This window comes from Molothrus ater, chromosome 15 (assembly GCF_012460135.2).
Source record: "Molothrus ater isolate BHLD 08-10-18 breed brown headed cowbird chromosome 15, BPBGC_Mater_1.1, whole genome shotgun sequence".
Lineage (NCBI taxonomy): Eukaryota > Metazoa > Chordata > Aves > Passeriformes > Icteridae > Molothrus > Molothrus ater.
Window position 1 is genome coordinate 8,741,262 of NC_050492.2, and position 25,436 is coordinate 8,766,697.

Sequence of the window (25,436 nt, forward strand, 5' to 3'; positions counted from 1 at the left end):
GGCTGCAGGCCAGCCTGTGCCACGGTGCGTGTGCAGATGTGTGTGTGCAGGGATGGGGACGGGCACAGATGTGTGCGTGTGTGCTCAGATGTGTGTGCAGGCACGTCCGTGTGTGCACACAGGTAGGCACAGGTGCGTGTGCAGATGTGCGAGCAGAGAGATGCGTGTGTGTCACAGACGTGCACACACACACGCGGGGCTGCACCCAGCCCCCGGCGCTGCCCACCCCGCACCCCCACAGCCCCCCCGGGCCGGGAGGGGGTCACCCCGCCACAGCGCGGTGTTAAAGGCCGGCTGCGCCTTTAACGCAGGGACTTGGCGCGGCAGCGCGTGTGTCAGCGAGCGTGCCCGTGTGTGTCTCCGTGTGCCCGCCCGCGTGTGCGCGCCTCTCTCTGTGTGTCTGTGTGTCCGTGTGTCCCTGTGTGCGCCCGCCCCCGGCCCCGCCCCGGCGCTGCCAATCACCCGGCGGCCGCTTTGATGTCGCAGCGCTCGCCCGCCGCGCCGCCGCGCTCGCAGTCGGACCGGGCGCTCCGTGCTCCGCCAGCCGCCGGCGCCCGCTGCTCCAGCCAAACTTGCCGGGGCTCGGAGGGCGGGGGGGCGGCGGCGGCACGGGGGGGCCCGTGGAGCCCGGCATCCCGCGACGCGAGCCCGCCCGCAGCCTGCCGAGCCCCCCGCGGGCCGCCGGAGCGGGGAGGGAACAAGGGGGGGTAAAGAAAAGAGTGACGAGGGAAAAGCAATTCTAGTTGTTTTGGTTTTTTTTTTTTTTAAAGGAAAGATTTAAAGGGAATTTGGAAAGGGGGAACAAAATTAAAGGGAGGAAAAAAGTTTAAAAGTTAAAGGAAAGGAGGAAAAAAACTTTAAAGAGAAAAATTGAAGAGGGAGCTAGTTTTTGTTTTTATTTTTTTTTTTTTAAGAGGAGGAAAAAAATAATTGAGGGAGAGAAAAAAAAAATACTAATTGCGAAGGGCTTGATCCGGGAGAACAATACTCGCCGGGAAAGTTGCTGCGCGGCGGGGAGGGAGCGGCGGGAGGAAAATGCCGCAGCTGGGCAGCGGCGGCGGGGACGACCTGGGCGCCACGGACGAGATGCTGGCCTTCAAGGACGAGGGCGAGCAGGAGGAGAAGATCCCCGAGAACGCCTTCACCGAGCGCGACCTGGCCGACCTCAAGTCCTCGCTGGTGAACGAGTCGGAAGGCAGCGGCAGCCCGGCCGCCGCCGCCGCCGATGCCGAGGTGAGCCGGGCCGGAGCGGCCCCGCACGGCGGCCCCGCGCCCCCCGCCCCGCGCGGCCCCCGCCCCACGCCCCCGCGCTGCCCCTCTCTCTCCTCCCCGTGCAGGCCCTCCGGCGAGTGCAGGATCCGCAGAGGGTGTACCAGGAGAAGCTCCCGGACCACATGGATGATGGTTAGTCACAGCAACCTCCGCGTGTTTCTGTGCGTCCCCCTCTCCCCGTTCCCGGTTCCTGTTGGTCTTCCCCAGTGCGCCCCGTCTGGTGCTTGGTCCCCCGGTTCCCCGGCCCATCACTCTGACACCCCTGGGAGTGAGGGATGCTAGCCTGGTCACCACAGCCCCCAGCGGGAAAACTACTTCTGATAGCACCTAGGCTTCCCAGTGTCGCCACTGTGGGAGTCTGCATCCATGGGGGACCCTGGCGCTCCCCATCACCTTCTGTGAGGAGTATGGGACAAAAAGATGCCCACAACGTGCTGTAACCTCTTTGGGGACCCCTGACAGGTGGAGGAGTCGCCTGTCATAAGACAAATTTTGACAGGGAGCATTGATTTCAGCAGGTATGAAACATCAGGACCCAGGGATGTATAAAGGATCTGCCTATTCTGGTTACCCTTTTCTGATGCTCTCAGATCCGTATCTGCCCAATGGATCTATGTCACCTCTGGTGAGTTCCTCCTCTCCGTATGGAGAAGTCTTGTGGCCTCTTTCACTGCTGAAGTATGTTGCAGATATTGTGCAGGCACCTACACATGTTTTTTTTCTTGACAAATTGGAGCCCAGTTTCTGAAATTGCTGGACACTGTTCTGTCCAAGCCAAAAGGTAAAACAGTGGGAAGGGGGAGAGATGCTTGGCAGGAAGCGCCTGCTTCGCTCTGAGTTTGCTGGAGGAGCTGCTTTTCCAGTCTCCTCATCTTCTAGGTTTGGCTTTACTCTTCCAGCAGTCAAATCCTAATATCTCATGGAAGAGTGTCTCTTCCTTTTTCTGGGTTATGGGCTTTGGAGGGAGCAGCTCCTGGTCTTTGTGTTTGTGTTCAGGGATATGTTCCGCAGCTGAGCTTGTGTGTTAGGGCTCTGTTGTGGATGATGGCCCAGGAAATGGATCTTGTGCCTCTAAAATGGCAATAGAGGTTTTCAGGAAAAGGCTTTGTACTGCTGGAGGATTGTTCCCATCTTCCTCCTGGAAAGTTTTTCCCTCTCAGTTTAAATCAGCTTTAGAAATTCTGTATGTTCTCACGTTTCTAAGTTTTGCCATCTGAATGATAAAACTAAAGCTTCTTTACAAAAGCTGTCTTTTCCCGCCACCATCTCGATCAGAACTTGAGAAAATAATGTCCTGACATTGCAGCAGACAGTCAATGCTGGTGTCACTCCTGGGAGCCGGCACTGCTGCGTTTGTTTCAGACATTGTTCCGCATTAGCCGTCAGAAAGTGAGGACAGAACGTAATCTGGTTTATTTCAGTTTCAGGATTTAACCTTTAAAGGGATAAAGTTTAAAAGAATATGTAAACGTGTCCTTAATTCTGGTCATTTGCTCACAAGAGGCGTAGGATGTCAAACTGGTGTTATGGAAAATGGATGGATTGTGGAGTATCAAACTTAGAATTATGTGTGGAAATCGGTGCCGTACCCTCATGCCTGACCCAGCTGGCCTGGGTGGCAGGAGACAGGTCCCTGCATGAGCCAAACAGCTTTTCCTAGGAGATTCACTTTTCCTGGCTGCAGACTGCTGGAACTTTGCTGAAGTTTGCAAAGATCAAGGATCTATCCCTAAATTTTTAAGTCTTCCTTCAGTTTACAGCAAGAAAAGATGTGTTTGCAGGGCAAGGCACACTTACGTTGTTGTATCCCAAATAAGCATTTCTTCTGGTGCTTCCCACCTTATCCAGGTACCAGGTATCCCCCTCATTCCCCAAAATATTAAGCTGTTCTCTTCCTGATAAACTTTAAATGTTTTTAAATGTGCCTTATGTAAACACACTTAATTTGCTCCCCGACAGAGAATTTGAGTAAGTCCAGAGTTCCATCAATCCAGCATCTTTTTGCTATGGTGGGATATTTCTTTTAATCTTAAACTCTTCCTAGATGGGCAGCAAAGTGCAATAGCCTATTTACCAGCACCTAGGCTATAGAGTAGATTGTGGTTTAGGAATCACCTTTTCCCTTGATAACAGAATAAAATCCGAGCGGTTGCTGTCAGAGCAGCCGACAGGAGCAAATGAACTGTGCAGAACTGGAAGGGGAGAAGATATAAGTAGCAGAGAAGGAATGATCCCATCCCCTTGAGGGCCATCAAAATCATCCAGTGCCTCAAACACCTTCCTTTAGGCCTGCTTGGATCCTGCCATGGTTTATGAAGAGCTGATTTGATGTTTTCAGTTAAAAACCTGGCTGACAGGGGAAGATTCCTTCCTCATGAAGAAGGCTGGTCTTGCATTTTTTCAACTTATTACAGTAACTATTTCAATATATCATTCTGGGCAATTTTGTCTTATATTTCTATTGACTGTGCAAAGATTATCATGGTAAATTATGGGTTGCTCTCATATAGATTTATTGCTGCTGTGTACATTATATAAAGTGTGGGCTATAATCTGGTGGCTGCTTCCAATAATCGAGGAGGTCAGATCTGTGACCGAAGATTGCGGATACTTAACCATCCATAAAAGTGTATTTAATTAACACTTTAGCACGAGTCAGGGAGGAGGGTTGTGTGAGTGAATAGGATTAGGTATCACAATCATGCATGCACTTGATAGTGGAGATTGTATTTTGGTTAATGAGGCTTCCTGGAAACAGTTGTTTGCAAGTAGGATTAATTTTAGAATCTTAAAAAAAAAAAATCAATTAAAAAATTAAACCAGGAGTACTTTGGCAAACTGTCAGGGCTTTACACTGAAAACAGTAATTTACCTGATTGAAAACAGAGTATAACTCCCTGAAATATACAGAGCAGCTGGCATTGAGGCTTGGGCTGAACCCCTGCCCTGCAACGCTCTGTAAAACCACATTTTTTTCGGTGGGCTCCCCACGAACCCTGTGGGGGAGCTGTGAGTGGCTCTGGACTGGCTCCAGCGCCTGCCTGGCTGGGTGTGTTGCTACAGCAGTACCGAGGTGCTGCTCTATCTCCTATTTTCTTGCTGATTTTGTCAGCAGCACCACTTTTGCTTTGTTTCCCTCAAGGTGTTTGTAGCCACTAACTGTTACGCTGCTCACCCGAGCATCCTGCTCAGGTCCCCACATCTCCCAGCCAAAATTGCCTCTTTTTACCAAAACACACCCAGCCATGTTATTGACATGCTCTGAAGATGGCTGGGTAGCTGCCCTCAGCCCGGCTGATGCTCCCTGGAGGGCAGCAGCAGAGGGGGTGGCAGGAGCTGCCTGCAGCAGGGTGGCCCTCCTTGGCTGAAGGTGGCCCATGCCAGTGTGGGATGATTCAGCTGGAGAGCTGCTGGTTGGGGCAGGCACAGCTTTCCTAGACTGGCAGTGGAGCTGGGGGCGTGGGCAGGGTGTGAAGGCGCTTTGGAGCTGAGGACAAGGCAGAGGGCTGAGCCCGGGTGTCCCTTGTTCTGGGAGCTGTGGATGCCATCAGCTGCTGGGCTGGCGAGGGCACACACAGTCAAGGGTATTTAAGAGCATCTTGGCACAGCCTGTGTGTGCATCTGAAATCCTGACACTCTGCAAGGCCCCAGGAGAGCCATCTCTCACCTGGCTCTCAGGTGTTGTGTGTGTGGTCTTTCAAGGCTCCACTTTATCCCATCTTATGCAAAGTCCAGCTTTTCACAGAGTGAAATATATAGGACTTATGGGTTAAAAATCTGCAAGAAACTTCCAAAGAATGTGAACAAGTTGAGGAACTGTTTTTCTAAATTAAATATAAAATCATAAAACTATATCCTTTTTTAAATAGTACAAATGACTTTAAATCAAATTAAGGTACATCCTTAGTAAGAACAGCAGCCTTTTAGGTGGTTACAAACATTAGAGGTCAGACATGGTCAAACATGTTAACACTTTGATCAGATTAAAATATTTTTCTTGCTACAGTTGTATAATTGAGTTTAGACCTGAGGGGGTTTTCTGAACATTGTTATATCTTGTACTATGTGGTAGTTAAATGGTAAAAAGAGCTCTTGTAAGTTCCTTTAAGTTCTTTTCGTAAATAGGTTTATAAAATAGGGGAATGAGCCATGCTGCCCTGTATATAGAGCAGGAGGTCTCCCTGCTGCCATTGATGGGAGAGATTTCAGAGGAGCTCCTCACATTTTCTGTGTACTTCATATGTGTTTGGCGAGTGTGTGAGGAGTGTAAAGGCAGGATGAAAATGTTCTGGGTGTAAAGCTGAGGCACTGGACTTTCTGTCTGTGTGAGAAACAGAAGTTCAAGAGCTTCTTTTTCTTTGGAAAACAGACACTACCTCATTTTCTTAATTACTAAGTTGTCAAACCAGAGCTTACAAGGGAGCAGAAGAGTGGGGGTACCTCTCCAAGCCCTGCACAGCTGAAGTCCCCAGATAAGACAGCAGGGCTCACAATAATGTGGCTTTTCAGAGCCTGGTCCCTGTAGTCTGCTGGGCTCCTTGAGCTTGTTCAGAGGGTATGAAATGTCCCCTTGGGCAGGGCAAGATGAAAGTGCAGTTACTGCTGGCCTGGGGCCACAGGGCCCAAATGTCTAACACAAGGTCAAAAAAGCATGGAGCTGCAGTCTGGGGCTGCTCTTCAGTGGACAGAAGCTGAAGCAGCAGCAGCAGCAGCTGAGGCACAGGACATGGCTGCTTCTGCTGCATCCCCTCCCCAAGGCTGCTCCATCCCTCTGCAGGAGGACACTGTGGCCCCTACAGCAGCTGGCGGAAGGAAATCTGCAGCTCCTCTGTTCCTCTGCCTCTCTGTCCCGACTTTCACTGTCAGGGCAATATTTTAGTATTGCTTTTTCCTGTGTTGGGTTCTGATCTTGTTGAAACCAGTGGGAAAACTCCCCAGAGTGTCCGTGCGATGGGGATTTGTCGCTGTGAGAGGGCGGCTGCATCCCCCTGCAGATGTTGTGTGTGGAGGGAGGGAGGGAGGCAGCTGGGAGCCAACAGGAGCTCTGTGTGTTCCAGCAGTGCCTGCTGCTCTGGGAGAGCAGCATCCCAGCCAGGTTCCCTGGCAGCAGGGCTCACACCTCTCCAGGAGGGTTCCCTGTCCCCAGGAATTGTTACATTCCCGGCACACAGCGTTAGGAGTGCAGTGCTGCTGATGGACCTTCTGGCAGACAGACAGATGAGTAATTTGTTCCCTCCTGACCAAAGCAAATCCACTTCTTTCAGCTCTTCTACCTAGCTTGAAATAAGATAATATTGAAAATAATGTTTTGTGTTAAAGCACAGTTTTGGATATGTGGATGTACCAAGGCACAGGGCTTACGAGGTCATTTATTGCATGTCTCATTCAGTCTTGGTTTCCCCCAAGGAAAATTCTTGTGTTAATTTCTGAGTTCATATCACACCCTCAATTTTGAAGCAGAACTTCCCTTTGAAATAAATTAGAGAGTTCTGCTTAAGAAGCAGTGACATGATACAGCACTGGATGTGTGTGGTCTAATATAACCTTATTTTTAAAATTGTTTGGAATGAAAAAAAGAGAAAGCAAAATGTCACAGGGAAACAAAAGCAAGTTTTATGTAAATCTGTGCATGTGAATAAGTGTGCACGTGATCCAGACAGTTCAACAATATCTGGTCTCCCACTGGGATTCCTTCACAGGCTACCCTGGAACTGGCTTCCCAGGCATGGGATGCTTTGTTGGCAGGGAGTTGCTATGAGATACGTATGGTAAAGGCACCGTTCCTGCAAATTTCCAACCATTGCTGTGTGTGAAACTTTATGGGCTTGACCAGTTGAGAATCTGGAGAGAAAAGCAAAAACTTAACATCAACTCGAGTTCCTGAAGCTCATCCATGTTAATGATTAGTGGTTTTGAAATTTTAGCTGTGAAGAACAAAGCGATTTGGGTTTGAGTGGCACATGGCACGTCCAAGATGAAAAGTGCAGAGCTGGTCTGGTATCCAAAGCTGTAATTGAGAGAAGGGGGAGCAGGAGGAGCTCTGCAATGTGCTCACTCGTGTGTTGCCTCACAGCTTGTAGTCCCTCTCATGCCATGACTCTAAATTCCTGCACTGGGATAGAAGCCCTGGCTGATCCATGCAGTGGGGTGTGCTGGCATTGGCTCTGCCAGGTCCCCAGGCCAGTAGCACGGCGTGTGTTCCTGTGACTAAACAGCCCTTGCTGGCTCCGGAGGGATGACTCCCCTGCCCATTGTCAGAGATCTTCTGCACAGGGCCAGATCCTAATCACAGGCTGAACCCTCCCTATCTGCAGCGTGATCTGCAAGGGAAGCAGGATTTTGGGGTACGGGTTGGTGTGAGCTGCACACCTAAGATGGCAATCTGGTGTGGACTGTGTGTGTCAGTGTGTACATGGCATGGTGGTTATGGGCAGAGCAGAGCCTCCTGCTGAGAAACATCAACACTCTTGAGGAAGCATCTACAGCTTGCCATTAACTTCACATCTGCAGTTCTTTATCTGCCTTTTGGCCATGATTCATCAAGACCAAATTTAGTCTTTGTTTCCTATGGCTTGGCCTTTGAGCCCCCTTGACAATTCACCACAGAGCAGGTGAGGAAGGACCTGAGCACTTGTGAGCATCGTTCCTCTCTCAGGGAGGCTGTGCTGGGCAGAGAGGGTTTGGGTGAACCATAGTCAGACACGTGCTGCTCTTCACTTACTAAAACCTCCTGCACCATGTGTAAGCCACAATTTCCTCAATAAATCCTCAAGGATTGTCTTCCCCTGTCTGTTCCATTGATTTGAACAGGGACTAGGTGCCAAAACTGTCTTTTTGAAGGCATGGCCACTGTGGGAGCTTCTCTTTATCCACCCCTCTGATGTTTTGGCCACAGCTGCTGCAGCTCCCTTTCCTGTTTGCTGCTCATTTCATAGAAACACAAAATGGTTTGAGTTAGAAGGGACCTTAAAGATGATCATATTCCAAGCCCCTGCCATGGGCAGGGATACCAGCCACTGTTCCAAGTTGCTCAGGGCCCTTGGTTTCCCGTGCCTTTGCCATTCCACCTCACTGCTCGGGGAGCCAGGAGATGGCTTATGTCAGCATCTCTGCCAGCCTGATGTACACATGCTCTTACCTCATCATTTACCAGTGGTGGGTGGAGGGCACAGCAATAGGAGAGTAGGTACAAGTTGCTTCCTGAACTCTTTGCAGAGCCACTGCAGCAGGGAAAGCTTCTCAGTCTGATAAATCCCAGGCTGGTGCCAAGCAGGGATGTGTGAGTCCCCCTTCTAGGCTCTTTCATTGCTGTAGTTTGAATCTCTCTTTTAAAAAAAGGCTATAACAAGATACTTGCTCATTAGTCTCTGTGTCTGGAGGATGAAACAAAGGTTTGGTAGGCAAACAGGTGACTCAGAGGGTTGGATACAGGATACAGAGCTGTTCATTTCCTAGTTTCCAGTTTTAATCCAGCTGAATCAGTAAAGACCAGGTGCCTGCTCTGTTTGCTGGCTTGTCCAGTGGTCTGTCTGAGAGGGCACAGCTCTCTCCAGGCCCCAGGCAGTGCGTGTGTTTCATGGGGTGAATGTCCAGAGAACCTGCAAAGTCTGGACCAAACCCTCTGTGAGCATCAACCAAGGTCTCGTTCTCACCATGAGACTGCCAGTTCAGCACATGCTGGTGGCTCACAAACCCACTGACTGTTTCAGAAAGAAAGGGTTTGGAACACCATGTGCCTCTAAGGCTTGGTTACAGCAGGATCTTCTTCTTGGTGGGTTATCTTGGACAAAGAGCTCTTACCTTTACACCTCCTTACACAGCAACTTAGCACTATTCTGTCTCTGGTTTTTGTCTTTGGTCTTTATAATTTAGGATCATAAAGTCAATTGTGCTGGAAAAGCCCTCTAAGATCATTGAGTCCAATCTTTACCCAGCAATGACAAGGCTACCACTATAACATGTCCCCAAGTACCACATCTACACATCTTCTAAATCTCTTCAGGAGCATGACTCCACCACTTCCCTGAACAGCCTATGCCAGGGCTTGTCAGCTTCTTCAGTGAAGAAATTTTCCCTGCATTCCAATGTGAACGTCCCCGTGGTGCAACCTCAGGCCATTGCCTCGTCCTATTGCCTCTTACTTGGGAGAAAAGACTGAAGCCCCTCCACACCTGGCTCTACCCTCCTTTCAGGTAGTTTTAGACAGCAAGGAGCTCCCCCCTGAGCATCTTCTTCTCCAGGCTGAGCCCCCCCATGTCCCTCAGCTGCTCCTCATCAGATTTGTGCTCCAGGCCCTTCATCAGCTCCATTGCCTTTCTCTGGACATGCTGTTTATGACCATTCCCAGTGAAGAGCTCTTCCACCACCAGCCCCTCTGTGAAGTGCTTCTTGGAGAAAGTAGGACACTTGGTCAGTAAAAGGGTTAGCAGAACCTGATGAAATCAGCTGTCCCCACCCAAAGCATCCTGCTGGCTGGAGGTGCTGGGCAGGAGGTCACCAGAGTGGCTTTAAACCACTGCTCCTCTCCCGTTCACCACCTCTGTGCTAAACACAGCTCAGCTGCCACGAGAAGAATCTGCTTCATTGTGTTTCACGGGGTCCCGAAATTAGTATTTTGTGAAAGAAAACAATAAACTCAACAATGCTGTGGTAAGTTTTTGAAACCAAAGTAAAACTGGATACTAGAATCTAGAGCACTTTTCCCCTCTGGTTATAACAACTTTGCATTTGATTAAATGATAGGCAAAAAAAAAGGTCTCAACAGTATCTCCTTTGTTCCACTGAAAAATCTGGAACTGTAATACACAAAGTACACGTCTGCCTTGAGGAGCTACATAGTAATCACAGACTGACCAAAATAAGGCTTCTTTTTTTTTTTCTTTTGTGAAGTGATTCAGCTTGTCTGCTCTACGTTGAATTTATTTTCTGCTGTAGTTTGCTCTGTCGAGTAGCGTACATGAGCATAAACTGAGGTGCTGCTCTGATGGGACCCACACAAAAGTAAAATGTGAAATCCCAAGGTTATAAAGTGTGTTTGGCTGGGTGCAAGGGGGCTGTGATTATAAAGGCACTTGGGAAAAGATTTTTTGAGTTGCCAGGAAGAGGCTCTTTGCAGCAAAATGCTCAGAAAGGATCAGAAATGTGGGATTTTTATTCTGACGCTGAGGATATGGCACTGCGGAGATTGCTTTCATGTTTAGGAAATAAACCATTGTAAGATCTACCACATGAAAATTTGTTGTTCTTAGCATGGGGAGGCTGATGAGGTGATTCTCCTTACGTGTTGCTGCTCCTGGTGTGGGAGTCAGGATAGTGAGGAGGAGTTGTTGTCTTTGGATTCTAAGTGGGAGACACAGCACAACCCCTGACACCACCAAACCCCAGGTCAAAAATTGGCCTTTGAGCTTTGGCTTCTTGCTATAACTTATGGACTGGCACTGTCAGATTTGGAATCTCGCCATCCAAAAAAATATATGGATTTAGAAATACAAGTGATGTTTTGCAAGATTGCATCATGCTGTGCTGAGTATTCCTTGGAGTGCTTAGATAAATTAAATAAATAGATAAATTAAGTATGCATATTAACCCAAAATTGAAACCAGAAGTAATAACATAAAATAAGAAATAAAATTTTAGAAAAATTAAATAAACATCCAGACCTTTTTGTTTGACTTTCTCTGATATAAAGCAATTTCTCCAGGACTGTACACCATATGAAACATATTATAAATGCTCTTGTAAAATCCACATCATTATACCACATGAAAGGCTAGGTCCTAAAAATAGCCATTCAGAGAGGATGCAGGCTAGTAGCAATTTCGGTGATCATGAAATAGTTGTGTTGACATCTCTATGCATGCACACCCACAGAAAGATTTGACTTTTTAATATTAGCTACATTTGTGCTTTATGGAATTTTACATCTCATCCCATGGATAGTCCTTTACCCAGGAGCATTCATTTCTGATCTTAATCCCATTTTTCTAACCCTGATTTTATTGAGAAAATGGATACATTACTTTTTTTTTTTTTTAGATTTTATGTAAAACTCTTTCCTTGCTGTCAGTTTGACAGTGGTTGGCGATATCAGTTGTATTTCCCTGTCTCCCAGCAGGGAAATACATGTTTTCTTTCCTTCAATAGACGCACACATCCCCAGTATTTTGGGGAACTAACTGTTAAAATGTAAACCTAGAGCATTAGATAATAACACAAGAAGCTGCCACATCTATACAGCCTTTGTATCTGGTGTAGCACTCGAAAGAAAGTAAATGAAATCTGCAGTAATTACACAGTAATGTATCCACAAGAAAAAATTTCTTCCTTGTCCCAGCGATCAGAACTTGGCTTTTGTTCTGGAATATGAAAGGCTGCAGCCTCCTGCCTTCGGTGTGTTCGCAGCAAAGCCCTGGCTGAGATCAACTGCCATAGCTCTGGGACAGACAACAGAGTCCTGCCAGCTGATATCTCTCGAGATCTTTTTGAAGAGCTCATCAAATTTGGTTTTATTGCTGTTGTGTTTTGGTTTTCGCTTGTTATTTGTTTGAAAGCATTGTTATAGGGATTGTTTTCTGAAAAACATCAGAATCTTCAGCCTGATCTCTTGTTTGCATTTTTCTTTTATAAGAAATATGATGGTGCTGGAGATGCGCACCTTCACTTGAGGGTTCCTGAAGTCTGTGGTTTAAGCCTGTCCTGGATTTTAAGTGTGTGGCCCTTCTAAAACCACTTGGAAACAGTCTATATCCTCAAAATAAATTTGCTTCTGGAACTGGAGCAGAATCTGTGGAGATGGCAAGTGAAATAACAGGGTGTTGAAGAAAATGACATTGCTTCTGAAATAGTTGGCATGAAAATCATGAAGTCTGAAGTTTCATTCAAATCAGATGTACATCTGGTTGTTGTGGCAGGACACAAATTCGCCCAGCAATGCAGCTCCAAGGGATTTACAGGGAGGTGTGCAGTTGTTCCAGGTTGTTTTAACTGCAGGGCAGCTCTTGTCCCTTGTCCTGGGTGGGGGTCCTGTTCCAAGGCTCGCCAGTTTTTACCTTGGTCAGTTGATTTCTTGCAGGCTGTTAACAATTCTGAAGAATCAAATGCTGTAAAATGACATCAAGGAAGTGGGTTTATTGTTGCTAATTTAGCTCCCTAGAACAGCCGGACTAGGGGACATGGGAACACCTTGACAAGGCAATAGTTTTATAGTGTAAATGACTTAATTTCTATGTGAAATCATCAGTAATTGAAGGATCTCTTTCCAACTGAGGGCTGAAAAATTTTGGCTCCTTTTGGCATCCTGCTTATTACAATGCAACAGACAGCGGTGTTTAGAAAAAGCTAAAAAGTTTTAATGCTTCTGGCTTGAAGCTGGTGTCATGCTTAAGCCCTTTTCTCTTTTCCATAATTAATTGGGTATCTGAAAATGAGATTATATCTGGCAACGTCAGTTTTTTACTATTTTGGTGAGCTCAGGTTTTTCTGCTAGGAGCAGAATTCAGGTAAAAGCACCAAATGTTCCTGGCTGGGACTTCTGACAGTGCTTGAATGCAAGAGCTGTTGTACAGAAAATTGAATTTCTTGACTCAAGAGTACAGAAAATTACCTGATATGTTAGTGCCAATTGTTTGGCTGTTGACATTTACTGGAACTAGTATATAACTACATGCATGTATTCACTTTCCAAAATAGAATGTTTTCAAATTGGAATACGCTATTTGTACAGCTCTAGCACATGGATCTGCTTATAAATGCATAGCGATGGATGAGGCAGGCTGCAGTGAATCCCTGAAAGATCAGCTCCCATATCCAAAAGCATCACTCTTCATCCAAATTTCCTGCTGAAAGCAGTGGTAAATGCCTGGCTGTGGGGTGGGAGCATTGCTGTTTCCGTGGGCAGGAGCTGCTCGTTTGATATGGGAGCTGAGTGATCCTCTTACCAGAGAGCACCAGGTGCTGTGGCAGACGGTGTAAATAGCCAAATAAACAGACATGAGTAGCACCAGTTGTTTATGTGTTAACACAGGATGTTCTCAAAATCAGGTAAGAAGTGAGGCATGTTACCAAGTTTTATAGCAGAGGAACCGGATAGTCTTGTAACTGCTGCGCATGGCCACGGCAGAGGAAGCAGGGTTTTATCCCAGCTTCAGCTCCCAGTACCACAGGAGCTTGTTTTTCTGTGACTCAGTTTCCCCCAGGAGCATTAGGAGCTTTATTATTTCATGTGCAAGCAATGCTTGGAGGGCACGGCAGTGTCGATACTGAAACAAAACATAAAATCCCACACAGGCTGATGCAAGAGGGGATGTTTCAGAAATGATCAGAGAAGAACTAGCCTAAAAGAGTAAGCTGTGCTGCTTATTAGACCACTTACTTCAACATATTAATAAACAAATTGCAATTTCATAATCTTTTAGGAAGTTGCAGGTGTCCCTAAGACCACAGCTCCTTCAAGGCAGCTGATGTCTTGCTTTAAAAACAAATAATCTTCTCAGCCTAAATGATAATTTCATATAGTGGCATTAGATGGATGGCAACAATGATGGCATGATCCAACACATTGTCTGAAATACACATGACACATAAATCCTCGTTATTAAACCAGGAACAAATGTAATTTATTTACCCACTTGTAATATGGTGATGAGAACAACTTCCAGGATCACACAGCGTAGCTTTTGGACACATGTACCAAACCTCTGGATGCATAATTCAAATTCTTTGTCATGAAGACTCAGTCTATTTATCTTGGAACCTTTTTTACTTAAACAGTAATCTCTAGGAAATCATTTAAGAGTAGTTTGCTGCCAGTTTGTCAGTTAATGGCTTGAGGCAAAATCTGAAGCAGATGAAAACTTTTCCAGGGCGATGCTGCTGTCGCACAGGGTGCAGAAAGGTTTATAGCAGAAAGCAAGAGAGGAGGCGGTCAGATGAGTTCAGTCCAACTTTTACAATCATGAGGAAACTCAGCACAACAGGGCAAAGACAGCTTTTGCAAGCACATCATGTGTAGAATGTGAACGCCATCAGTTGCACCCATGTCAGCTTCTAAGCTGAAATTTTCCTTACTGGAGGCTCCAGGTGTGAGTGTGTGGAGGCCAAAACCACGTGTGTTTGTGGTGGCTGGGGCTCTGCCTCCCTTCTTTGCATCCTGGGCATTTCTGCATCTCTGTATCCTCCGTATCTCTGTGTCTCTGCATCCTGAATATGTGTCCTGGACATCTTTGCATCCTGGACATCTCTGCTTCTCACCACCCTGGGCATCTGCATCTCTGCATCCCGGTATCTCCACATCCTTAGGCATCCCCCCATCCCAGGTGCGGAGTCAGCCAGCCAGGAGAGCCAGGGCACAGCCTCCCCTGCTCAGCTGGGGTGCTGCAGGGTGTTTGCCAGGGCAGCAGAGTCCTCCAGCTCTCAGATGTTATCTCTTCTCTCTAAAAGTCTAGCAGCGAGTTTCAGTTAGGTAATGAGTTATCTGATTTCCCTTTAATCTGGCCAGCATCACTCCAGTGCGATAACCTCGAATTGCTGTTTATCTCATGCTCAGTGCTGCAGGAGGAAAATTGGCAAGAATGGGTGAAAATTCACTGGAAAAGGAGCTGAGAAAAGTTGCCCTGGTCTGCACCAAATTCCTCCCTTTTGCAGCAGGTGCGGGTGAGAAATAACTGCCCCGAGTCGAAATTCTCCCAAGAGGCCACAAAATCCAGCTGAAGTCAATGCCACTTCCCTGCAGCATTATCTCCCACTCAGTGCTGTCTGCCCACAGAGGATGGTAGTGTGTAGGAACTGGCAGGGGATTAATGGCAGCTTGGTTCATAAAAAACTCCGCTGCCAGAAGGACGTGGGACCCAGACAGAAGTAAAGAGGGGCTGGTTCTCTCTGCAGATGCCCCCAAGTGCTATTTGTCTGAGAGCAGATTTTCCCACAGATCTTTGGCCTTCATATTATTTGAAGAACCCCCTCTGCAGCTGCAATCCTTCCCTCCCCCGAGGGAAAAACAGGGTGGTAACTTTGTGAACTGAATGGTGTGGAGGTTTAGGAGTACTGCCATGGGAGGGGAAGATTTGGCTCATTAGCGTGGAACATTGTGTTGCCAGGAACAGAGTTTTGGGGCAGAACTAATAACATGGAAGCAGATGCAGTCAGCTTTTATTAAACTGGTTTGTAGATGACTTTAAATAGGCAACAGTTGTATCTGGGGCTTTCCTTGTAAGAGGCAGAACGGCAGACCCCAGCAGAAGCAGAATCTGGTTTAGATGCTGGATAAAAAGCACACAGGAGCTAACCTAATTTCTCAGTGTTAGGAAATATTTCTCCCAAGTATATATTTTTAAAGAAAAAAAAAGGCACAACTGAAGATTTTGTGATTGTGTTATAATTTTTGAACTTTTAGAGTCCACACATCTCACTTTGAGGAAGGAGCAAGCAGCTGTAGAGCCACAGTGTTCATAGTCTGAGGGACCCACATGATCTCACCTCTGCTTTTTCCTGATGCACCATCTCCTCTAGGCCATGGACTCCCAAGTTGCCTCAGTTACCCCATCTGAACATACATTAACTGCTTGACAGTGCGCTAGAGGCAGGCATGGATAAATTAATTTCCAAGCAATTCTCCCTTGAACCACCCTTTCTGTAGCACCAATTAACTCCACAGCGCTAATCAGCATCAGTGCTGGTCGGGTGCCATTTCCTGACACATGGCATTCCATGGCCACCAGTAACCATGGGTTGAACTCACTCTGTAATTGCCTTACCTAAGTACTCAGGCTGAAATGTCCGTCAGCTCAATACAAAGTGCCCATCCCAGCCAGCTCTCAGATCTGAGTGAGACCCTTGTTGCCTCTGAGGAGTCACCACAAAGACCACCCATCCTCGGGCAGAGCCAGCAATGACAATTGCTCTGTGTCCTCACAGTGTCCTCCTGGTCCTTCACCACCTCTCTGCAGCCTGGACTCACTGCCTGGCTTTCATGGGAGTGTTGGGAGTGGTCGGTGCCCATCAGTGCAGCCAGCCCTGCAGATCTCTGCAGAGGGGCCTGTTGGATTTCTGACATCTCCATAGATGTCTGTCAGCTCCTTCTATGCCAACTTTAGCCACCATTTCATGGAGCAAAGAGAACCATCCAGAAATCCTTTTCCTGCTCCATGCATCCAAGAGCAGCCTGGCATACTCACCATGTCTTCCTCGCTCTGCTCCGCGCTGCCTCATCATCCATCCCAGTGTGGTTGAATAAAACAAGAATCCATTTGGGTGCTGTACTCCATCCTGCCTTGGTTGTGCAATAATTTTTTTCTCAGGCAGTTCCTAATCTAGAGATTTTCTGGGATCTGTGCATGGCATTAAGGGAAGTCTCCTCATCACCTCAGGTTCTGTCTTTCGGTACCAAGTGTTTAAGACATAATTCCAGGCATCCAGGGCTTGCTTTCTCTTTGTGTCTCCTTTGCTGTTGCTTTCATTTGCTAACATGTTGAACTTCAAAGTCTATTCTTTCTCATTCCTAATTTTTATGGAAAAAATGGTCTGAACCCCATTTGCATTTCCTCCCTGAGGATACTGGCAATCCTTAATCCTATATATTAAAGAATCTCAGTTTTCCCAGCAGCCCTTTATTCTGGGACTACTCTTCCACTCTGTTTTCTCCTTGAAATGCTCTCCTGTGGTTCAAAATTGCTCTTCACGGTGCCCCTGACCACTGTCACTTGCTGTTATGAGCTATTTGCACGGATGTTTGATCACTTTTTAAGCCCTTTTCCCTTCCCATCCTGTCCCTTGCAGGTAATTTGTGAAGGTTTCATGCCCGTGGCAGTAGATGCCTGTTTGCTCTCAGAGGTTGCAGCATGGGCCATGTGCTCTGCAACCGGCAATATCCAGGACCTGCTGGAATAACTATTTATAAAGCCAAAAGATAGCAGGATGAAAGTAAATAGGGCACTATTTTATTCAGGCTGATTTTAATTTCACACTGATGGTCTCCATATTCCGGTTGAGTCCCAGTGACCACCAGCATTTACCTGCTTGAGAGGCAATTGCCATCTCTGCTTCCCCTGCTGGGATGCAGGAGGGTACAGGGACCCTCTGTCTCTCAGTCCCTTGTCCCTCTTCCTGCTTCCAGACAGCAATTCCCTGTGTTCCCCAGCTGCTGGGAGCTGTGGGAATTAGGTAGAGCACCGACTTCACTGGCCTTGTAGATCCAGGGATTTAGATCACGCAAACCCAGTGTTCTCTGCTACAAGCCATTCTCAGCGATGTGCTCGGTAATTAACATGTTCATAAACACTTTGTAATCTTGTGATCATGGCTTGCAGATTAGCTCTTTTGCCAGCTTTGCGATTTCTTTGCCAGTTTTAGTTTTAATTGCAAATCCATTACTGCCAGCTCCCTTGCATATTGTAGCAATAGGCAAATTAAAACACTTGGACACAGTTGGGCGGGTTTCAGTTAAGAAATTAATTGTTACTGCCAACCAGTGCTTTTTAATGTGAGGGTGGCATTTGAGTTTGTTTTTGAGGGCATAATCTCCAAGACTTTCTTTTTTCCCTTCTCCTCCCCCCTTCCCCAGACTGCGTTGCCCTGTCGAGCAGCTCCCCAGATGGCATGAAGCAAATGCTTGCCTCTTTGATCTCCTAGTCAAGAAATTTGGAAGTCGTTCTGAATTTATGAGAATCCTGTCTGAAATAAATCTGTCTGTGTACAGGGCCACACTAAGGCAACCTGGAGCTGCAGGCAGGGCTCACCTGAACCTCCCAGGGAAGCACAGGATTACATCCCACAGGAGCATTGTGTGATGCTGTAGCGATAAAGAGAAACTTCATGCATATTGTTGAACATGAAAAAGTCTAGACAATCTACAATTTACCAGTCGGGGTAATTGGCTAAAGGCTTAATCCACCCTGATAATCCAGTAATGGTATTGTTGGCAGGACATTGATGTAAATATCACTCAGCAGTGCTGGCAGCCGCTGTCTCCTGTGATTGCTGCCATTCCCAATTCCTTTTCCACAGTTGTTAGGGCTGATTTTCAGAGTTCTGCAAACTTCTTGTCTTTTACAAAAACTGTCTGGGCTCTGTGGTTATTTTTCACTCCCTTGGTTGAATAAGTAACATTTTTCACCAGGTTAGAATTTTCACAGACACATTCCTCAACATCATTGTGCCTTGATGTTCTTTTTTCCCTCGTGTATTTCTCCCATGGCTCTCTCCAGCCTCCTGATGCTGCTGTCGCACAGTTTGCCATCGCCCTTCAACACAAACAACATCTGGTCCTGCAGCGGACCTGTGCCAGCACTGCAAGCCACCTACCACCTGTGTGTCACCACCAAACCTGGTGGCATTCACTGAGACTTTGGTGGCATCACTCTGCACAAGCCCTGACATGCCACCAGCATGGCTGGGGCTGCAGGCACTGGTGGGGCACTGTGGAGGTCAATGAGCTGAGCAGGGTTCTAGAAATCCCCATTTTGTGGGGATGTTTTTAATGCATTTCTGTGTCCCCCATGGGGACAAAGAAGGGGATTGTACCACCACAGATGCGGGGAAGGACAGACAGACTTAGTCCAGCCTCCAGACATGAGTGTCCCACAGCTGCAGTGCTTGTCCCCACATGCTGCCTTCCATGGTCTGTTGATGTGTTAGAGCATGTGTTAGGCTGGGCTTCAATCTTTAATTGTGCATGAAGCCAATGTCTAAAAACACTTGTCCCATTCTTGTTACTTTATTCTCTTTAAGTCATTCCCTCCATTTGCCCTGGTAAATGTGGTTGTTTTCAGCTGCCTTTGCAGCTGAAGCCTGCACAGTACCAAGCACAAATGGAACCTGCCTGATTGGAGTCAGTGAGTCCCAGAATCACACTATGGTTTGGGTCAGAAAGGACCTTAAAGACCTTCTCATTCCATCCTCCCGGCCATGGGAAGGGATAGCACCCAAGAGATGAAGTCGCTCAGGCCCCATCCAACTGCTCTGTATGACTCCTTTGCCTTCAGAGAGATTGGGGTTGTGTTATGGATTGGAGCTCAGCAGAGGATTCCCTGATGATCAAAGCAGAACCACGCTAGGAATTCCTTATCTGCAGCAATGTTGACTCCATGCTGCCAGCTGAAGTATTAAAAACCCTATATATAATAATATATACATTTATTTTCATCACTGACCCAGCTGAGATGGCTGTGAATCCTTGACACCATCCTTAAGGAGGCCTGTAATGGTTTTTTGAGCATTGTTTTTTTTTTTTTCTGCTCAGAAAACAATAGAAGCAGCACAGTTCCGCTGCAAACAAAACCTGAACATGCTCTAACTTACATGTGAAATATCAAAGAGCCCTTATTCAGTACACATCACCGCCCTTCCGTTTCACAGCAAACACCTTGTCACAGCCCAGAGACCTTGGGAAAACTATATATAGTGTATTGGGGCGAATGTCACCCTGGTAATTATCCCATAGCTCTGGCTCCACAATGTTGTGGCTAACAAATCCAGCTTTAATTGTTCATGATCTCTATCGGAGCAGACATCGGGTTTGAGTTCAGTCGGTACGGAGTCAGGAGGAATAAACACAAACCTACAGTAAGATCAAAGCAGCAGAGAGGTGCACATGTGCTAATAATAATAGCTTATGAAAGCTCATATTTTCCTTCAACAACATCCTGTCATTTATGTATCAGCTTTGAAAAGGGTAAAAAAAAAACATTCAGTGTAATTTACTTCAGCAAAAAAATAGATAAGGTAGATATTTGATTGCAGCAGCTCGTGTGTGGTTTGCTGTGAGGATTGTAAATTCATCGCGTCCTCCAGTGCATGTGTGAGGGGAAGGTGCAGAGGCTGAGCTGGCTGTGACCAAAGCACCATCATTATCTGATTTTTACATACAGCTGGTGACAATGTGATGCAGAAGGGAGGATGAGGTAAACAGTCTCAAAGCCGGGTAACCGCATCCACACCTGGTGCACCTCGATAAAATGTCTGTAAACAGTCTGGATGGAGTGAGGTAACAGCGGGGCTGAGGACAGCTAACGGCTCCAGGAGATGCAGGGAGAGGTACACCAAGGTTTGGGGATGGTGTTTTGGTTGGGGTGGAATTGCCCAGGGGATTAAAATGGGGATTTTGCCCTTTCATGGCCGTAGGCAGCTGTGCAGGTTGGCTTTCCCGGCAGTGTGTGGGACAAGCAGAGTGTGGCAGGGGTGACTGTACCCAGGAGGCTCTCACTGAGCGGGCTCAGGCAGCCATGATTTCACCTCCTCACAGTGTGACCCACTTGGGAAGGTCAGCCCTCAAAACTGGGCACACTGCTGGCCATTTCCTCTGTCCTCTTACATCCAATTTTTGCTTATCAGCTTTTTTAATCTAGCACAGCGGCTGAAGCTTCCGTCAGGGGTTTGTCTTGCCTGGCACTGAGGTGCCTGGTGAGCTGTGGGGGCTGGGGCACAGGGAACTGCAGGAGCAGAGCTGTGGTGGGTGATGTGAAGGGTGATAAAGGGTGCTGTGCCTGTTGGGAAGGAGTCCAGTGTGTTGTGAGTCTGTCTTTCACGTTGCATGTTGTGGTTGTTGATGCTCGGTTATGCCTGTAGTTCTCTCTGCAAGCAGGAAAGGGTTTGGGGTTTCGGTGGGGGGAGGAAGGCTGACAATAAAAGGTGACAAAATGTCCCACTGAGTACCCAAGATGGGCTGGCTGAGGAAAGAGAAAGTTGTTTAGAAAGAGAACCAAGGAGAAGAGCACAAACAGGAGCAGGTACAGGGACAGTCACATTTCCTGCTCTTTCTGCACAGGCTCCTTGGGCAGAGGGTGGCAATGGCCGCGGGTGACAGTAGCAGAGGGCAATCCTTGCACTGGGAAGGTGTTTCTCAAGGCTGTGAAGCTGAGCCGGAGTCTGTTCAGAGTCTGCAGCAGCTGAATCGCAGCAAACAGGGACTCGTTAAGAAACTGGAGCAAATAATAATGATCCATATGTTTAATGCAGCTGAAAGGCGTACTTCAAAGATTCTGTTATCCTAAAAAAGCCCAAGTATAGAGGGGAATGTTCTTGATCACAGCTTGGAAGTTTTGATGGTAGCGTTGTAAGTAGGTCAGCAAACGGTAATATTTAAATTAACTCCTCTTTCTGGCAAATAGATGGGAATGTAGGTCTAGAAATGGGTAAATGTAGATTCCCTTCCCAGCTCTGCCACTTTGACAAGTCACTTCATCTCCTCATGCCTAAGGGAAAAATACACCTTTGGGCTCTGCCCAGTAATCATCAGCCAAATGCTTCCCCACCTATCTATAGGGCTTTAGAATATGTGATTGAAAAGTGCAAAGTGTTATTAACATTGAATTAATGTCTGCCATTACAATATGTAATGGAGTATTTCTGCACACACCCCATTTCCTCCTGCTCGAATGTTTTGTCAGACAAGTCCAAGTGTTTACCAGCTTTATAGCTGGCCTAAAAAGAGCCAGCCAGAGCTGGAGCTGCTGGTCCCTAGTGGAGCTGCTGGGCTTGTTTGATGGCAGGAGAGCTGGGGTGCAGAAACTGGCAGCAGAGCTGTCAGCACACAGCCATGGTCCCTGTTTGTGGCAGCAGGGTTGGGGTGGCCGGGGTGCCCCCTCAGCAACTGGCCCATGGCTGCAGACACATCTCCTTTGACACCTGCACACTGTGGCACTGCACCGGGGGCCAGGCTCCCCCTGCCATGGTGGGGTGCAAATGCACACTTCCTGCCAGGGCTGGAGAGGGCCAGGCTGGTCTAAAAATGGGGAATGTGCTACTGGAGCACCTCACTTCTCTTTTCTGGGAGCTGAGAGCTGCAGCCCTCCTGCAGCCTGCACCTCCTCAACTGATGGCAGCATTTGCACTTACTTGGGCAGCGCTGATTGCTTTAATTTCTACCTCCTCTAAATATATTGATTTTCTCTGGGCAAATAATAGCTGCATGTTTATTGACCCACAACTGTATTTAAGGATTCCCACCCCTTGAAGTGTTCAGGGTCAGGTTGGATGGGGCTTAAAGCAATCTTGTCTTGTGGAAGGTGTCCCTGCCCATGTCAGGATTGTTTGAGCAAGAGTTTTAAGGTCCCTTCCAACCCAAACCATTCTATGAGTCTGTGATAGCAACCCAGATCTTTCAGAGCAGCATTGCTCCTTTTTGGTAATCTTCCCATCCCATCAGACAGACCTTCCCTGCCTGCCTTGGTTTTGCCCACCACTGTGCACAACCCTGCCTTCTTTCTCAGTATCATGCCCTGCACAAACATTTCCCTTCTTTTCTAAAATATAGCAGCACATGGTGTGGGTTACTGTCTAGACTGCATCACTTGAACCAAATGTATTCACTAATATGATATATTACTAGAGCTCTCTAAAAGTAACAAACAAAGTACATTTCTTTGTTCACTCTTTAATTGTTAGTTCATTAGCTCACTTGCTGATTCATAAAATATGAAAAGCTCCAATAGGGTATATCTAGTCACTAGTGCAAATTAGCTAGTTTCTAATGTACATAAATAAATTATAACCCTGCATTTACAATTTGCCTTTGCTATAAGGGCTGTGCAGAAATGCTTTATCTCTGCTCACAAAATGACAAGTAAAGGCAGAAGCTGGGAGTGCTGTATCCTACACTTGCAGAACACGCTAGTAGCAAAAATTATCTCTTTGCTGGTGGGTAATTTGTTTTCTTTAGCTCTGAAGGTGGAATATGACAATGTTGGGTAGCTGCCTTTGTAGCTAGGGCTGGATGTTCAGCTGGTGAGTTGGCAGGGCCATGCTCTGTGTGCTGTCAGCAGCTGGGAAAGCCCTGAAGCTTTTGTTTTCCTGGGGCTCTGCGTTTTCCTCTGGTTTGTCTGATCCACTGTTGTACTCTCTCCAGCAGCAGGTCTTCCTACTTTTTGCTATTCTTGTTGCTTATGAACTATTCCCAAAAAACAGCCATGTCCTCAGATTCCTAGGAAACTTCTAGATATTGTGTACCCATGTGCAAGACTCCCAGAGGGTGTAAGATCATCTTAGGGTGGGTTTTATTTCTATGTACTTTTGTGATAGGGAGTGTAATTCTTGAATAAAGATCAGAGATAGAATTCTTCACTCCTTTCCCAACCATGATCAATGTGCTCATGACTAAATGAATCATTCTCTAAAAGTTGTGTAGGTTTCTAGATAAAATTCTGCAGGCAGCTGTTTAATATCTGCATATTACATTGGTTTAATCCCTTCTCAGTTCTGTAATTCTCTTAAATAAGGAATGCAGGCTATCAGAGTCCAAAAGAGAGAGTACCAAAGTCACAGAATCACAGAATGGTTTGGGCTGGAAGGGACCTTAAAGCTCCTCTCAATCCAACCCCCTGCCATGGGCAGGGACACCTTCCGCCAGACCAGGCTGCTCCAAGCCCCTTCCAACCTGGCCCTGAACACTTCCAGGGAAGGGGCATCCACAGCATCCCTGGGCAGCCCTTGCCAGGGCCAAACAGCACAGCAAACTTATTAATTATTAAAAACTTGTGTCTCATCTGATTTGTATGAATACCAAGGATTTATGGCCATAAATGCTTTGTTTTGCTAAATTCATGGTTACTGCCTCTTCCATGGGCAGCATTCCCAAAGTCTTTGCTTGGTGTTAGGCTTGGACCTGCAGATGCTCACGTAGGGAAATGATTTCACATATATGGATGGTCTCGTCAAAACCAGCCTAACAATTGGTGCATAAAATTATTTGTATATATTTGTATTTGCAAGTGTTGGATTTATACATGCAAGATCAAGGACTTAATTTGTAATTTTTTTTTGTTTTGCTACATGAAAGCTTTGCTGACTGTGTACCCAGAGGTCTCTGCTGCATAAATCTTGTTGAATTTCAATGAAAAGCACTTGTACGCCTTTCTTGAGCAGATCTAGGTACTTAAAAAATTTTCAAATTTATTATAAACTGAAGGATGTTTCTTCAGGTCAGCTCACTGTAGGATGCCACATTTCCAATGATGTGTTACCAGCAATCAAGGCCCAAAAATGTCTGGTTTTGACAGAATGAAATACACATTTTTTTTCTCAGCCTCTTTGAATGGCATTGATTAAACAGAGATTAGGATGATGTGGGGTTCGTATCTTCAGTTATTTTACCTCAGTACTATACCATTGCTTTAACTGACTTTACCACAAAGCCTCTCAAACTTCCTTTTCTTTGCTAAATTAGCTTGTGAATTCTCCGCTTCCTCACATGCTCAACACCTCCACCTCTGACAGATGTGGAAAAAGCCTTTTATCATTACACATCCAAAATGTTCCCAGGCAGTGACCCTGGTGCACCCCATTGCTGTGGCAGGACATGGTTTTCCAGACATTGCAGACTGGCCCTTGGGAGGGGACCTCATCCACAGACAGAGTGGTGAAAGCTAAATCCCAGTCCCAAAGACATTTTAGGACCTTTGTGGTATCAAAAGGGAGCATTTTTCTTGCATGTTTTGAATTTGAGAATCCTAAGGCATGATTCATGTGGTCTGGGAGCTGGCAGGGCTTGCAGTGCAGATGCACCAGGAGTCTGGAATCTGCTGTGCTCCAAGTGTGGGCAGCTAGGTCATCACACCAAGTGAAATCTTGCTTTGGAAAGTTGGGGGCACCTTTGCCCTCCCAGTTTGTCTCCATCTGCATTTCACATGAGGCTTTTCTTGCTTGATCACTCATGGGTTTCTGTCATTTGGTCAGTACTGAACTTCCACAATAAAAGCAAATTAATTCTGCTTAATCAACTCCCAAATCTATAATCTCTAGATCATGAAGGAAATGGTAAAATCTCATGGAACTGGTAAAATCTCATGTCCTGCTGTTGGAGCCAACCAGGCTGCTGCAAAGGCCTGCAAGCAACTCTGACAGCATCATTCAGAAAGTCTTACATCTTCATCTTATTCTGCTTGAATTTCTTCATTTACTTGTTGGAGTCATTGGCTGCACTTGGCTTCCTACATTTTTGTTTTGCCATGTGTGTAATGCTGCCCATGTCTCTTTGCAGATTAGGTGAAGGAAAATGAGTTATGCTTATTTCTGTGTGTTAGGTGTTTTTTCATGAGCACTGCCCTATGCAAAACAAGCAGTATAATTCTTTAATGTTTTCTTTAATCCTGACTCTAATCCAGTCTCCCTAGTTCCACCTGAGTTCCATGTGAGCGTAGCTTTCTTCAGCATACATTTTTTTCTTCATTGTTGAAGAA

The 25,436-nt window shown here is 46.6% G+C and overlaps 1 protein-coding gene across 2 annotated transcripts in view; it reads left to right on the forward strand.

The window, feature by feature from the left end:
- Window positions 1–826: 826 nt before the first annotated feature.
- The window catches only part of TCF7 (transcription factor 7), a 70,527-nt gene continuing 45,917 nt past the window's right edge, over window positions 827–25,436 (forward strand). Inside the window, exons 1-3 of one of the 2 annotated variants that reach the window (XM_054516432.1) lie at window positions 827–1,233; window positions 1,338–1,404; window positions 1,791–1,897. In XM_054516432.1, coding sequence (XP_054372407.1) covers window positions 1,036–1,233; window positions 1,338–1,404; window positions 1,791–1,897 — 372 coding nt within the window. In that variant the 5' untranslated portion in view covers window positions 827–1,035. Of the gene's footprint in view, window positions 1,234–1,337; window positions 1,405–1,787; window positions 1,898–25,436 lie in introns of both variants that reach the window. The other variant, XM_054516433.1, reaches the window with a different exon arrangement.